At 41.3% G+C, this 15,456-nt stretch overlaps 1 protein-coding gene across 9 annotated transcripts in view; it reads left to right on the forward strand.

The window, feature by feature from the left end:
- mctp1a (multiple C2 domains, transmembrane 1a) overlaps window positions 1–15,456 on the forward strand; it is a 733,548-nt gene that overhangs the window by 166,889 nt on the left and 551,203 nt on the right. Inside the window, exon 1 of one of the 9 annotated variants that reach the window (XM_041186934.1) lies at window positions 3,995–4,024. The exons of 7 other annotated variants lie outside the window; for them this stretch is intronic. In XM_041186934.1, the coding sequence (XP_041042868.1) occupies window positions 4,010–4,024 (15 nt within the window). In that variant the 5' untranslated portion in view covers window positions 3,995–4,009. Of the gene's footprint in view, window positions 1–3,994; window positions 4,025–10,799; window positions 10,911–15,456 lie in introns of those variants that run through there. One more of the 9 variants, XM_041186939.1, reaches the window with a different exon arrangement.

Genomic DNA, 15,456 nt, shown 5'->3' on the forward strand with positions numbered 1-15,456 from the left:
GAGCACATAGCATGGATGGGCTCCCCCATTCTCTGCCCATGACTCCACACAGCCTCAGGGAATGCTGACATTTGGGCACAAGCAGTTCAATAACCAGTTGAGGTCATGGAGCAACACAGAAACAAGTGACATTATCTTCATCAGAGGAAGAAACAACCAAGCCAGCACCATCACATCAGCCAAGTACACCCTCCACCAGTGCAGATACACTCACTTCGCTAGGGCCTCACATGCATTTAGAATGGGAGGCAAGGGTAAGCAACACATTATGGAAGATAAGGGAGGCAGAGACACCCAAGGCTCTGCATTTCCACCCACCTGAGCATGGTTGTGTCTCTCCTCCATCCAACTGCCCAAAGCTGCCTCTGCCTCCCTTATCTTCTCCATAATGTGTTGCTTACCCTTGCCTCCCATTCTAAATGCATGTGAGGCTCTAGCGAAGTGAGTGTATCTGCACTGGTGGAGGGTGTGCTTGGCTAATGTGATGGTGCTGGCTTGGTTGTTTCTTCCTCTGATGAAGATGATGTCACTTGTTTCTGTGTTGCTCCATGACCTCAACTGGTTATTGAACTGCTTGTGACATTGTACCAACCTTATTCACCACACTGTGCATTTACATTTATGCATTCTGAACATATCTCTTCCTCATAGTCCTTCTTAGCCTATTCCTATCTTATATTATACTACTTCTCTAGTACTATCCAACACTCTCACTTCTTATGCACCATTTGCCCTTTTCTATATGCTGATGCCAACCCCCCAGCCAATTTAGTTTAAACTATCCCCAACCAGACTAGTAAACCTCTCCACAAGGACATTGGTCCCAGTCCTGTTGAGATGCAACTCTTATTGAATAGGTAACTCCTACCCCAGAGTTGGTGCCAATATCCCAAAAATCTGAAGCCATGCATTGATTCTCCCTATCTTCTTATCTCTATGTTTACTGGTGCATAACACAGGAAGTAATCCAAAGATCACAGATAGCACCTTCGAGGTGCTATATTTTAACTTCCTCCCTAGCTCCTGAAAGTCTAATGATGGGACCTTAATATCTGTCCGCTCCAACATGTACCATAATTTTTGGCTCACTCCCTTTCCCTGCAGAATATTCTGCATCCTCTCTGTGATATCCTTTACCCTAACATCAGGGGGACAAGACATTCTGTGAGACTCATGATGATGGTTACAGAAACACTTGGATGTTCACCTAACTATGGAATCTCTTATAATGACTGCATTTCTGCTCTGCTGTTCCCTCCTGTGCAGTCCCTTTCCCATTGGTGCCCTGGTATGGAGAGCACTTCCTGAAGGCATCGCCCCTCCCAGCAATCTGCAATGCTAAGTACCAGTTTGGGAGTGACACACACCCCAAAGACTCCTGCCCTTCCTACCTCTTCCTACTTTACTAGATGGCCACCCATCTACTCTCTTGAACTCTTACTGCCTGTTGGATGACCTCCGAACACATGGTCCAGAAAACTCTCAGCCTCTCTGATGCCCTGCAGCTGCCCCCCAAGCTTGAAAACCCTGAGCTCGCTGGGGAAACTTCCTACACGTGGTCCCACAATGCACAAGAAGTGACCTGAAATTCCCACATGACACAAGACTTACAAGGAACAGTTTTCAGCTGCCTGTCCATTATCTAATAAAAATTATAACCTCTTTTCAAATCAAGTTAATACCTTGTTTAAATTATTATTTTTAGTTAATGCCCTTAGATCTCAACTCTTAGGTCTCACTGTCTCCTATCCCCTGTCTCTTGTCTTTTTTTTAAGAAATACCAGAACAACACCTCTTCCTTCATTCACCAAATTCCCAGAGTTCAATACTCTGCCGAAGCAGTACTCCATCGAACTAAATTCCATGTGTTAAGAAAAGTCTCCTCGATTTATAGTAACAAAAAATTTCAAAGACTTGGTCGGCTCCTGTTGACAATGATTGTCCGTTCTAACTAGTCACCTAATTAATTAGTTGTGCCTGACTGCCTCCAGCAGGCAACTTGTTCACCACCAACACTGTGAAAGAAACTACAAGTTAAGGTTAAATTTAAGTTTATATGCTAAATGCAAAAGTTAATTAAATTTTAAAAACAGATTGATTCTTAAAATTTCCTCACTTACCAAATTCTCAAAGTTTAATACATTATAAAAGTAGTACACTATAGAACTGGACTCCATGCTGCATACTAATCATGTATAACAGAGGGAAGTTGCCCATTAAACAATCCAGTGTTTAATGTACGATCAACATGCTTAAGTACAAGTAATGCCATGTAAGCAGTGACTAAGCTTAATGAGGAGGAAAGCATGCAGGTCATTAAAAGTATTTGTACAAATAATTCTAATGTTATAATTTTGAAAATAAAGCTTATTATCAAAAATATATAATGTATATAATGCACATTCAATCGCTAAACTGAAGTGATATGAATGCCTGAGCATTCAAAGTCTGGTTATGTTTCATGGGCATCTTCCCTCAATTACATGTATTTACTAATGTTAGTGTAGCTCTGCTGTGTGTCCAGTGAATTGAGACAGTCATAACTCTAGTGAATTGCTTGTGGTCAAAGGCAGTGATGTACTGCAATATGTTCTTTGAAAAAGCTAACCGCAATGTAAATGACTAAAAGTAGAGAGGCCCTTTTAAGGAACACTCATCTCTTTGTGGTGTAGTAATACTTTATTGTGAGCCATTGAGGATCTATAATGTAACAAAAACAGCATTCTAAGCGTTAAGTAATAGACCAAATGTTTTCAACACAGTTTCATATTCCAAATTTTAAAATCTTATTAACCAGACTAATGCATTGAGCAGTTCTATTTCTTTTAAAAAGCAAAAATAAAGTCAAAATGTTGAATTTTCTGACTCAAGCTCCTACAATATAATGTGGATTACGGAAGAACCGTTTTAAATGCAAGTTCTTTGTTTCTATTCCAGTGGCCCTTAAAAGACACAAGGGGTTAAATTGGGCCCATCACACCAGTTTCAGGCACAACTCATCCTCCTTAGGTTCCAAAATGGCGGGTAGCAAGTGTGTGCACACTTCTCACTGGAACTGAGCCACCATTCATATCGGAGAAGGACAAATAAGAGGAGTTCTTTACACAGTTCTGAAGTAGACATTAGTTTATTTGCTAATGCAAGTGTAAATAAGGGGCTTAATGCCTGTTTCGTTCTTGCTGCAGCATTGATTTGTCAGGTCAGCCAGTGCTGGCTGCCTCAGAGAGCATGAATGCTAAATTTTGCATTATTAAAAATACTTAAGTACTTATTACACTCACCACTGCTATCAGTCACAAGATCCCCAACCCAACATCCAGGCACACCTGATCTCCCTCCTGACCCCAACCTCCAGGCCCTTTGACCCTGGATCTCAGCCTGATTTGAAATAAGACTGCTGCGTAACCATTAGGCATAAAAACTTGAGGCCTTGGACCTTCCCATCAGACCCCAAATATACTTACCTCAAAGCTACTGTACTAACAATAACTCAAATTTGAATAATTTACCTGATGCTCTGTCTTATCGCAACCACCTGTTTCATGAGGACCTCCATCCAATGGGGCTCTTTGAAACTTCCCATTTGCGCAGGAGTTGGGGGAGGGTTAAAGTGTTGTAGTGTAATGTGTTATAGTGGAAGTTGGGTTGTTAATGGGTTAATTCTAATCATTTAATATGCTAATCATACACTGTGTACATCATCACAGAATGTGATGCAACATTACATGATTTGGTGCCTTGTATAGCCTTGTGGAAGATGTAAGTCAAAGCAGTAAGTTGTATTCCAATAAAACTCCTGTTTCATATACCTCTGCAGACTCATTAAATATTTTGCAATTGTGTAACAATATCAAGAATATTGTATGGTGGCAGCATGTGAAAATAGTGTTGGAGAAGTCTCTACCATTGCTTGAAAGCTTTAAGAAGGTTTCTCAATGAAGCAACAGCATGGCTGAAATGATATTGGAGATTTGCCAGACATCGCATTGCATCAGGCCTCGCTGTGAAGATGAACAGTGAGCAGGTTATTATGCTTTTATATGTGATAAGTGATTATGCGGTCGAAATCCTCATCACACAGGGTATTGATGAGGAGAAAGTCATGTACGATGAAGTCATCAAAACACTTGATACATAGTTCAGCCTGAGAAAGAATACCATTGTTGAGCAGGCTAAATTTAACAAATATAACCAGTGGCAAGGGGGAAGTGTTGATACATTCATAAATGAGCTGCATAGACTTGCAGAGGACTGAGTATGGCAGCTTGAAAGATGAACTGATCAGAATCATCTTGGGCATGTTGGTTGAAGCCCTGTCTGACCATCTGCAGTCAAGAGATGAACGAATCTTCGCAGAGGAAATCTAACAACAGACAAGCTGAAATCAGGAAACAGAATCAGTCTGTTGGCAGGGAGAGCCCTATCTCAAAAGCAGCTGATTCATTAGATATGTCAAATATAAAAAAAGGAAAAGTTGTTCTAAAAAGCAGGGGAGATAGAAAGAATGTCCATCAATAGCCCCAGCTAACTGTAATTGTCATGGCAGGGGAAAATGCAGGCATGAAAACTGTCCTGTCAAAGAGGCTGAATGCCACTTAAGCAAAAAGATGGGCCACTTCCAGGTTTTGTGTCATAACAAGAAGGCAGTACAGAAAAGAAAGTTTTCAAAAAGTAGCAAAATCCATGAAGTAGTTGATATCCAAGATATTGAGGTGTGTTTCCTTGGAGAGATCCAGGAACCAAGCAGAAGATACTGGAGTGCTGATATCCTATTAGAATGAAACAGGACACACTTTAAGTTAGACATGGGTGCAGCAGTTTTGGTTCTTTCTGTTGCTGAACAGTGGTGGGAGAGAAGCTCTCTTCAGACATCATGCAAAAAACTATATGGGCCAGGACTATATGGGATAGAACTCAAGGTCATAGGAGAACTGAAGGCAAACCTCCAATATCGAAAGAAAGAAATCACAAAAACATCATATGTGATTCAGAACCAGAGTTGCTCTCTTTTGAGCAGGAAGGCCTGCAATGACTTACATGTGATTTGCAGAGTAGAGGAACCGGAAAGCTAAGAAAATCAGCCCAAAACCTTAAGAGCTGAATTTCCACAGCTGCTCGCAGGACTAGGAAAGCTGAAGCCAGTGTACCAAAACACCCTTCATCCTGAAATGGAGCCACTTTACCTGTTTATACCTAGAAAGTTCCTTATCCACTCTTGCCAAAAGCAAAGAAGGAAATTGACTGTATGTTGAAGCAGGGAGTTACCTGACTTGTGACAGAATGAATCAGCTGGTGATTGATGGTTCCAGTACCAAAACCCAACGGATTGATCAGAATTTGCTTAGATTTTATACAGATAAACAAAGCAGTTGAAGTGAAGTCATCCTATGTTGTCTGTGAATGAGAATTAGGAAAGAGTTCAATCTTCACATGCAAATAGTGTTTTTTGGCAACTCCTCTCAATGATAAGTTTAAGTTGCTCATAACCTTCATTACTCCGTTTGGGTGGTTTTGCTTCAACAGATTTCATCAGCATCAGACATCTTCCAGAGGACAATGCCAAGCATCCGAGAAGGACTTGACTTGAGTTATATGTCACATGATGATGTCCTGATCCACTCAGCCAGGACATGACACTAGAGTGCAAGCAGTACTGCAAATGTCAATTCTCACAGCTGACTGTCAAGTTCCTTTTTTATTTATTTGTGTGATATGGATGTCATTGGTCAGGCCAGCATTTATTGCCCATCCCTAATTGCCTCTTGTTAAGAGGGCATTTTAAGAGTCAGCCACATTGCTTTGTGTCTGAAGTCACGTGTAGGCCGGACCAGATAAGGACAGCGGGTTTCCTTCCCTAAAGGACATTAGTTAACCAGATGGGTTTTTACGACTTCAGTAATGGTTTCATGGTCATCATTAGACTTTTTAAATTCCAGATGTTTATTGAATTCAGGTTTCACCATTTGCTGTGGTGGGATTCAAACCCAGGCCCCCAGAGCATTACGCTGGGTTTCTGGATTACCAATCCAGTGACAATTCCAACTATGCCACTGCCTCACCTCTGTTTAGAGTTAAGAGTCAACCACATTGCTGTGGATCTGGAGTCACATGTAGGCCAGACCAGGTAAGGATGGCAGATTTCCTTCACAAAAGGGCATTAGTGAACCAAATGGGTTTTTACAGCAATCAACAATGGTTTCATGGTCATCATTAGACTTTTAATTCTAGATTTTTTTTAAATTCAAACCCCACCATCTTGAGATTCAAACATAGGTCCCCAGAGCATTACCCTGGGTCTTTGGATTACTAGTCCAGCAACAATACTATTACACCATCACCTCACCATGACTATGTTATGGATGTATCTGGTGTCAGAATTGACCCACAGAAGGCAAGAGCAATCAAGGAGTTTCCAGCTACTTGGAATGTGACTGAGCTCCAGAGATTCAGGGATGGGAAGCCAAGTCAGAAAGTTCCTGACAACGTAGCTATCATCAATGAACCACTATGTCAGCTGTTGCAACAGGATAATACATGGTGCAGGGAGGAAGCACAACAAAGGTCTTTTGAGAAAATCAAAGAAATGCTGCTGTCACTTGTTATGGACAGGAGGAGGGTTGATTTAAACAACACTATTTTCTCCTCCCAAACGCCTGTCCATAAACAGGTGTTTTGATTTGTTTCCCTCTTGGTAAGCGGTGGCGTATTTCCCAACCCCTCGATTTTGGTACGATGCAATTTTCTACTAATAACCCCACAGTAAACTTGAGATAGGATGAACTAAAAGGATTAGTTTATTAGCACACACTCAAAATGCGAAAAGAGGGGTCAAAAAGCACCCCCCCTTGCATTCAGATAGTAAAGTGAGGGATAGAGAAAAGAAATATTGATAGTACAGAGACCAAAGAGAAAAGAAATATGTGGGTTCCAGAATCAAAGCCCAATGACGTATTCCTTCACGGAGATTGGTGGGCTGAAAACCATTGTGGTAGAATTCACTTTTCCGGTGGTGTGGATTTCACAAGATGAGATAGGCATGCAGCAATAAATCAGTATGGTAGGCGATGGCACAGAATTTCCAAGAGAAACATTGTAGGAATGGCCAGGTGTTCAACCTGGGCAGAGCTCCTTTTCTATGAGGCTGCTAGTCAGATGGTAAATAGCAGACCGAGCTGTACTCTGCCAGATGCAAATGGAAAGTGCTGATCTGTTTACCATGCATTAGAGACTGATCAGAGATATGCAGTGATAGAGATAAAAGCACTAGCTTGCAAGAGGTTCACAGATTATGTTCTTAGTCTCCACTTCAAGATAGAGACAGACCACATGCATCTTAGTGATACTGTTAAATTCTAAGGAGTTACTAAAAATGCCTCCATGAGTTCAACAATTCAGACTGAGTAGGATGAGGTTTGATGAAAAGACAGACCATGTTCTGGGAAAGCAACAGAATACAGCAGATGCTGTGTCCCCCATCTCAGTGGCAAGGCCCGAACAAGGTGATGTAGCCAAACAAGGTGATGTAGAAGGTGATGTAGCCCTTGTTCAAGAGGTAGAAACCTTTGCAGCATCAACAACCACAACCCTCCAAGCAACAGCTCAGCGACTGAATAAAATCAGAGTTGCACAGAAATCTGATGAAGAATACATTCATGTCAGAGGGCGCTGCACCAAAGGATGGCCAACATACATGACACGAAAACCCATTTTCAGACAGTATTATGAACAAAGAACACCTCAGTGTAGTTGATGATTTATTCATCTATGATGAGAGTGTGGTCATTCCAAGAGTTCAATGGGCCGAGGGGCCTTTTTCTGTGATGTAGACCTCTATGACTCTATTACACTATGAGAGTTCTGAGACTCGACCTACTACAACAATTGCATCAAGGACATTTGGGCATCACAAAATGTTGAGCCAGAGCAAGATATTCCATTTGGTGGCCAGGTCTCTCAAAGTTGCTGGAAGAGATTATATCAAATTGTATTACTTGTACTATTCATCGCCAGGAGACAAGAGAAGCATTGATGCCATCTTCCTTTCCATCAAGACCATTGACCATTGTCCATCTTGGGATGGACCTCTTTGAACAAAGAGGTAAGATGTTCTTGACCACAGTAGATGACTACTCCGATGGATAGAAGTCAAGCAACTGCAAGGTCACACTTCTGAAGCACTATTAACATTGCTGAAAAAGATATTTGCAACACATGGAATCTCAGACAATGGACCAAAGTTTGTCAATGAATACTTTAAAGAGTTCACGGCATTGTATGGATTTGACCATACTACCAGCACATCAAGGTACCTTAAGCCAATGGTGAAATTGAAAAAGGAGTGCATACAGTGAAAGTATTGCTGAAGAAAAATGATGACATCTAATTTGCAATCCTGAGCTATTGTTCAACCCCACTCCAAAATGGTTAAATTATCTGTTCAAACCCATGCTTCAGAACAGAAAAATCTATGCTGTCGAGTGCTTTGCCGCTCAGTCCTAGATTACCCTTTTATTAAAAGTCAAAAGGCCAAGTAGCAGGTTGGTATCGTGCATTGCAACTCCAATGCAGTGCGGAGTTGTAAATTATTAGTCATTGGAATGAATCTCAGGTAGACTGTCCAATGCGACATTGCTGTGTGAAGGTGAGAGTGAAAGATTTGATCAGTGCAATGTGAAATCAGGACATCTATTGCAACGCAGAAAGTCATATCAATTTGCGAATGTTTTAATGGTAATTGTATAGTGCAGTTGAGGTTACAGATTTTGGTGGAAGATAATTCTGCTGCTGATAGTGGCCCACTGCATCTCATTGATGCCCAGCTTCCCATAATCAGACTGTTCGGAAACTTCGGCATATTTTGCCTTTGTGCTGAGCTTCCAATCCCATACACACTTCCCTAATTTCGTGAGTCTGCATCCTTGTCTCAGCTTATCAGCTGCTGAAACTTTCTTTCATGACTTTGTTAATTCCAGACTCAACTATTCTAATGCTCTCCTAGTTGGTCTCTTACCTTGCACCCTCTGTAAACTTAAACTCATGCCAAACTCTGTATCCTAACATGCACAAGCCTGGCAACACCTTGATTTTAAATTTTCGACTTTGTGTTCAAATCCCTCCATAGCTTCACTCCTCCTTATCTCTGTAACCCCCTCCGGATTTACAACCCTCCAAGATCTCTCTGTTCTTCTAATTCTAGTCTCTTGTCCACCGTCAATTTCCTTCGCTCCTCCATTGCCAACCCTGCCTGTGACAGGGTAGGGCCTAAACGCTGGAATTCCCACACTAAACTTCACCACCACCTCTCTGTCTCTCTCTCTCTCCACCTTTAAGTTGCTCCTTAAAACCAACCACTTAGACCAAGCTTTTGGTCACATTCCTAATATCTCTTTATTTGACTTGTGGCAAATTATATCTGATAGCCCTCCTGTGAAGCACCTTGATATGTTTTACTCCATTAATGGTGTTATGTTATTGCAATTTGTTGTTATTTTTGACTCACCAGGTAAGTTTTAGCCTCCACTGCATGAGCACTAACCTCGTGGATCAGACCGCTCACCTGTTATAATACCCATTTGATTTTTATCCCATTGCAAATTTACCCAACTAGATCTGCAATGTTTTGTTTAAGGGGGAGCATTTTACAGAGATCATAAAGCCTCTGGTGCCTTTTGATGTCATATTTGTCACAGCAGATAGTGTTCAGATAGCGTATTCAGTTCAATAAGCTTCCCTGCCGCAGATGTGATCTGACCTGCACAGCATTTGCAGTTTTTCCTGCTTTTGCTTCAGATTTGTGTATCATAACAAATGGACATACGCAATGAATTAGTTCAATGTGTTTACCACACCTGGCTACTGCCACTAAAATTAGTATCATTGTTTCTTCATCAGGGAGAGAGATTGCTATAATAATTTCTATGTATTGTGAAAGGCCTTTTTCATCCTGTTAACACTCCTGCACACTGATATACGGAAATAAGTCAGTTCAAATATATCATTAATATTTAGTTGGCAGAATTAAGTAAGGTTTTGCACTCAACCCATCAGTCAATTCATGAAGAAATAATAGAATTCTGTCCACAATATATTTTGAGCTGTGAGAACCTCTAGATTTGAATCCAGCACTGAAGTAGAAAAAATGTTGCAATTTGAAATGGGCTTAAAAATTATTGACTACCTAAATTGTAGTTGACTCATATTTCCACCCAAATGTGGCTACTGTTTACGTAAGAAAATTAAAGATCATGTGTCCACATCTTAAAATGCATCTTATTCTTCACCATTTATTATGAACTTGATTTTACAGACAGGTTTCTCATAAGAAACAGTGAACTTTATTTACAGGGCTTCAGCAGCAGTTACATGTTTCCATCAAGATCCACAACTAGACACAAACTCCACCTCTTAGCTTCCATGTGACACCACACAGTACAACAAGTCTTAAAGCTACAGTCACTACATTCCTTGATTCTCTTGATTCACTCACGTTGTCACATGACACTACATGGCATTATAAGTTCAGTCTCTCAGGTGGTTTCCTGATCTGAGTGGAATGTTGCAGCTGCACAACTTTAGAATCTCTTACTGAATCTTCATTTCCTGGAACCACAGCAACATCAGGTACTTCCTTAGGCACAGGCAGTTCAGCGTTATCCACTCCGACAGAGACATCTGATATGTCCATCCTTGATTGATCAATCACAATAGGGATCACAAGTTCTGCAATGGTTACAGGTGAAATATTGGTTTGTTGGTGTATCCCCCTTCTTCTCAAATGATCCACATGTTTTCAGGTGATTCGGCCCTCCACTTCTACGTGGTATGACAACGGACTGGTCATAGAACCTATTGCACCAAGTAACCAATTCGATCCACGACTGAAGTTTTGTATAAATACTGTTTCACCAACAGTAAGTTCTCACTCTTGGCTATGCAAATCTTGAGTCACTTTTGATTATCTTGACTGTTCTGTATCTTCTCCTCCAAATTGGGAAGAACCAGGCTTACAAAGGTGGCATTTAATAAGTAATTCTGAAGGTGTTGAACCTTGTAATCATGTGGAGGATCGTTCTATAGTGAAACATGAAATGTGAAAGTTTAGTCTCCATTGATCGTCCCAATAATTTTTTTATCCCAACTTGAAAAGTTTGTATTGCTCTCTCAGCCAATCTGTTAGACGACGGATGATACAGTACTGTCTTTACGTATTTGATACCATTTAGACTCACAAATCTTTGAAATTCAGCACTAGTAAATGCAGTACCATTGTCTGAAACAATGACTTCTGGCAATCCATGTATAGAAAAATTTTGGTGTAATCTTTCTATAGTTGCACCTGATGTTGGCGGTCTAACTTCATATGCATCTAACCATTTGGAAGATGCATCAATTATTAGTAGAAGCATAGTGCCTAGAAATGGATGTACGTAATCTATATGCAGTCTCATCCAGGGTCAACCAGGCCATTCCCACGGGTGCAGTGGGGCTGCAACAGGCAACTCCAGACAGTGCTTAGCTATTTTTTCTATATCACTGTCTATACTTGCCCACCAGATATAGTTCCTTGAAAGCATTTTCATTTCAGAAATTCCAGGGTGCATGCAATGCAACTCTGTTAAGAGCAGTTCCATTCCTTGTGAAGGAACGATTACTCATGCAACCCAAGATATGATACCATCCTGACTACTCAATTCATTCCTTTGAGTGAAGAATGACTTCAATTCTTCAAGGGCTGGTTCCTTGCACCATCTTTTTGATACTTGGTCTCGTGCTCTAGACAAGACTGGATTAGTCCAGTTTTGTATTTGTCTTGTGCACGCTGGCAAGGAATCCAGGAAATTCATCACTAATATGATCTCTCAGGGAATTGGAGTATGTTCAATGCTCTCCTGCAAAGGAAGGCGACTTGGGCATTTGCATTGGCTATATGCATCCCTGGTCTGTGCATAAAAGTATATTCATATGCTGATAAAATCAAAGCCCTTCTTTGAATTTTTGTGGAAACCATGGGAGGGATAGCTTTCTCTTCGCTAAACAGACCCAAGAGCGGTTTGTGATCTGATACTATAACAGTGTCGGCCATATACATACTCATGGAGTTTCTTAACTCCAAATATAATCGAGAATCCTTCTTTCTCAATTTGTGAATAACCCTTCTCAGCCATAGAGAGGATTCTGGATACATAGCCTATTGGCCTTTCTGAACTGTCGTCCATCTTGGGAGAAAGTACAGCTCCCACGCCATGGGGAATGCGTCGTAAGTTAACATCAATTCTTCTGATGGGTCATAGTATACTAACAAGTTTGAAGAGTGCAAAAGCTGTTTAACTTTCATGAAGGCTTCTTCTTGAGGTGACTTCCAAGACCAATGTTGGCTTTTTTTTTAATGTTGACTATAGAGGGGCTAGGACTGTTGATAAGTTGGATAGGAATCGACCATAATAATTTACCATATCCAAGAATGACTTGAGCTCTGAGATGTTTGTAAGTGAGGGTACCTCCTTAATAGCTTTAACTTTTTCTCTACCGGGTATAACCCTTGGGCATCCATCTGATGGCCCAAGTAAACAACTTCACTTGCCTGAAAGGTACACTTTACCTTTTTCAAGCTCACCCCTGTTTCTAAGAATCGCTTTAAGACTTCTTCCATGTTAGCCAATTGTTCCACTTCTGCTAACCCAGTTCTTAGGATGTCGTCCAGGTAGACCATGACTTGAGGCAGTCCTTGCAATAGCTCACTATTGTCCTCTGGAAGATTACGCAGGCTGAAGAAACACCAAAAGGCAGGCGCATGTATTGATACAACCCTTAGTGTGTCTTTATTGTTACAAATCATCTGGATGTATCATCCAGTTCCAGCTGCTGATATGTGTGAGTCATATCTAATTTGGTTTAAATTCTCCCTCCTGCTAATTTGGCATACAAATCCTCGATCCTGGGGATAGAGTACTTGTCCAACTTGGCAGCCTTGTTTACTGTTAATTTATAATCCCCTCAGTTACGGATGGTCTGATCCGTTTTCAAGATAGGGACTATGGGTGCTGCCCGTTCTGAAAATTTAACTGACTGAATAATGCTCAGCTTCTCTAAACAGTTTAATTCAGTGTCAGCCTTCTCTCTCAGGGCATAAGGCATAGGCCTGGCTTTAAAAAACAAGGAGATGCTTCAAAGTCAACATCGACCTTAGCCTGCAGGCCCTTGATTTTTGCCCATTCCTCTTGAAAGACCTTGTCATATTTCTTTAGTAGCTCTCGGCTGGAAAATTTCAGACTGTTTTAGTTTAATTTCTTTCAGCCAAGGACCTAGAAGGCTTGGTCCTTCACCTTCCACTACAATCACAGGGAGCTGTGCTGTCTGGTGCTTGTAATAAATAGGTACAGTGGTAATACATTTCACTTGTATGGCTTCACTAGTATATATTTTTAATTTGGCTGAAGCCTGCTCCTTATTCAATTGCTGAGTACCCTTGCTTACATATTTGAATGTGTGCTCCCCCATTACAGTGGTTGATGCACTGATATCCACTTCCACAATCAAAGGTTTTCCATTGACCTGCAGAGTAACAGTGATAGGCTCTGTTTTCCCTACTTTACATTAAATAGAGAATAATCATTGTCAAACAGTTTAGTTTGCTGCCTCGGAATCAATATTGCTTCAGTATGTGCCCTCTTTAATGACAGTGATGGCACTCTTCCTCTTTGAAACGGCAGGTTTCAGGGATATGGTTACTTCCACATTGGTAACAATTCATTTTCAGATTTGCTGTCTCCTGTATGTTTTTTAAATTTTTGGATAGCAGGGACTGTCACCTGCTTTGCAGCAGACTCCCTGGCTTTCGCATCATGCCCAGATGTCAGCAAAACCCCCAGAGTAGCAATATCAATGACTGGGAGAATCCCTGAACTTTTCTTTATATATTCATTCATGGGATTTGAGCTTCGCCGGCTGGGCCAGCATTTATTGTCCATCCCTAGTTGCCCTTGAGAAGGTGGTGGTGAGCTGCCTTCTTGAACTGCTGCAGCCTACGTGGTGTAGGTACACCCACAATGCTATTAGGGAGGGAATTGCAGGATTTTGACCCGACGACAGTGAAGGAATAGCGATGTACTCCCAAGTCAGGATGGTGAGTGACTTGAAGGGGAACTTCCAGGTGGTGGTGTTCCCATCTATCTACTCCCCTTGCCCTTCTAGATGGTAGCGGACATGGGTTTGGAAGGTGCTGTTGAAGGAGTCTTGGTGAATTCTTTCAGTGCATCTTGTAGATGGTACACACTGCTGCTACTGTGTGTCGATGGTGGAGGGAGTGAATGTTTGTGGATGTGGTGCCAATGAAGTGAGCTGCTTTGTCCTGGACCATGTCAAGCTTCTTGTGTGTTTTGGGAGCTGCACTCATCCAGGCAAGTGGGGAGTATTCCATCAGACTCCTGACTTGTGCCTTGTAGGTGGTGGACAGGCTTTGGGGAGTTAGGAGGTGAGTTACTCATCACATGATTCCTAGCCTCTGACCTGCTCTTATGGCCACGGTATTTATATGGCTGGTCCAGTTCAGTTTCTGGTCAACGGTAACCCCCAGGACATTGATAGTGGGGGATTCAGTGATGGTAATGCAATTGAACATCAAGGGGCGGTGGTTGGATTCTCTCTTGTTGGAGATGGTAATTGCCTGACACTTGTATGGCACGAATATTACTTGCCACTTGTCAGCCAAAGCCTGGATATTGTCCAGGTCTTGCAGCATTTGGCCATGGACTGTTTCAGTACCGAGGAGTTGCAAATAGTGCTGAACATTGTGCAATCATCAGCGAACATCCCACCTCTGACCTTATGATGGAATTTTCAGGCTGTTTGCTTGAACATACTACCTGTATCACATCTGGTCAAGTAATCAAGCTTCACAAGTTGATTGTGGTCCATTGTACAAAGAGAGAAAGGAGCATTATTACTGTAACATTCGTTGTTTCCAGGTGTGATAATTCATGTATGGAATCACAAGAAGATGGCAACCAGCTCCCCACTTTTAGTGTCAGGCATTAAAATCTACAGAACATGGCCTAAAAGCAAATCTAAGCAAGGGTCAAATAATATTAAAAGTTCACATTTCATCCTACATGTTGTAGTCAGTTTCCACACAATCCAAACATTTTCTACCCATGAGAGTCCATTTAGCTGTTGACTGTATTCACTCTATTTTGAGAGAAGTATTGTAAATTTGGGGGTGTAATTCCTTGTATTTTCCCTGCTTCAGCATTGTAACTTTGGGAGAAAGCTTGTTTACATGTTTAAAGGTGGTTTCTGCCGTTGCTACTGTGGCGAAGTGAGAGACACCCTTATTAAATTTACCCATTGTTATGTTTTTTGTTCTGTCATTGTGGATATGATTCAGTTATCTAATTTTATTGCTTTTGCCTGGAAATTGAGCTTCAAATCTGATTTCACTAACTTTTAAAACAATTACTG

The sequence above is a fragment of the Carcharodon carcharias genome, chromosome 4, assembly GCF_017639515.1.
Source record: "Carcharodon carcharias isolate sCarCar2 chromosome 4, sCarCar2.pri, whole genome shotgun sequence".
Classification (NCBI taxonomy): domain Eukaryota; kingdom Metazoa; phylum Chordata; class Chondrichthyes; order Lamniformes; family Lamnidae; genus Carcharodon; species Carcharodon carcharias.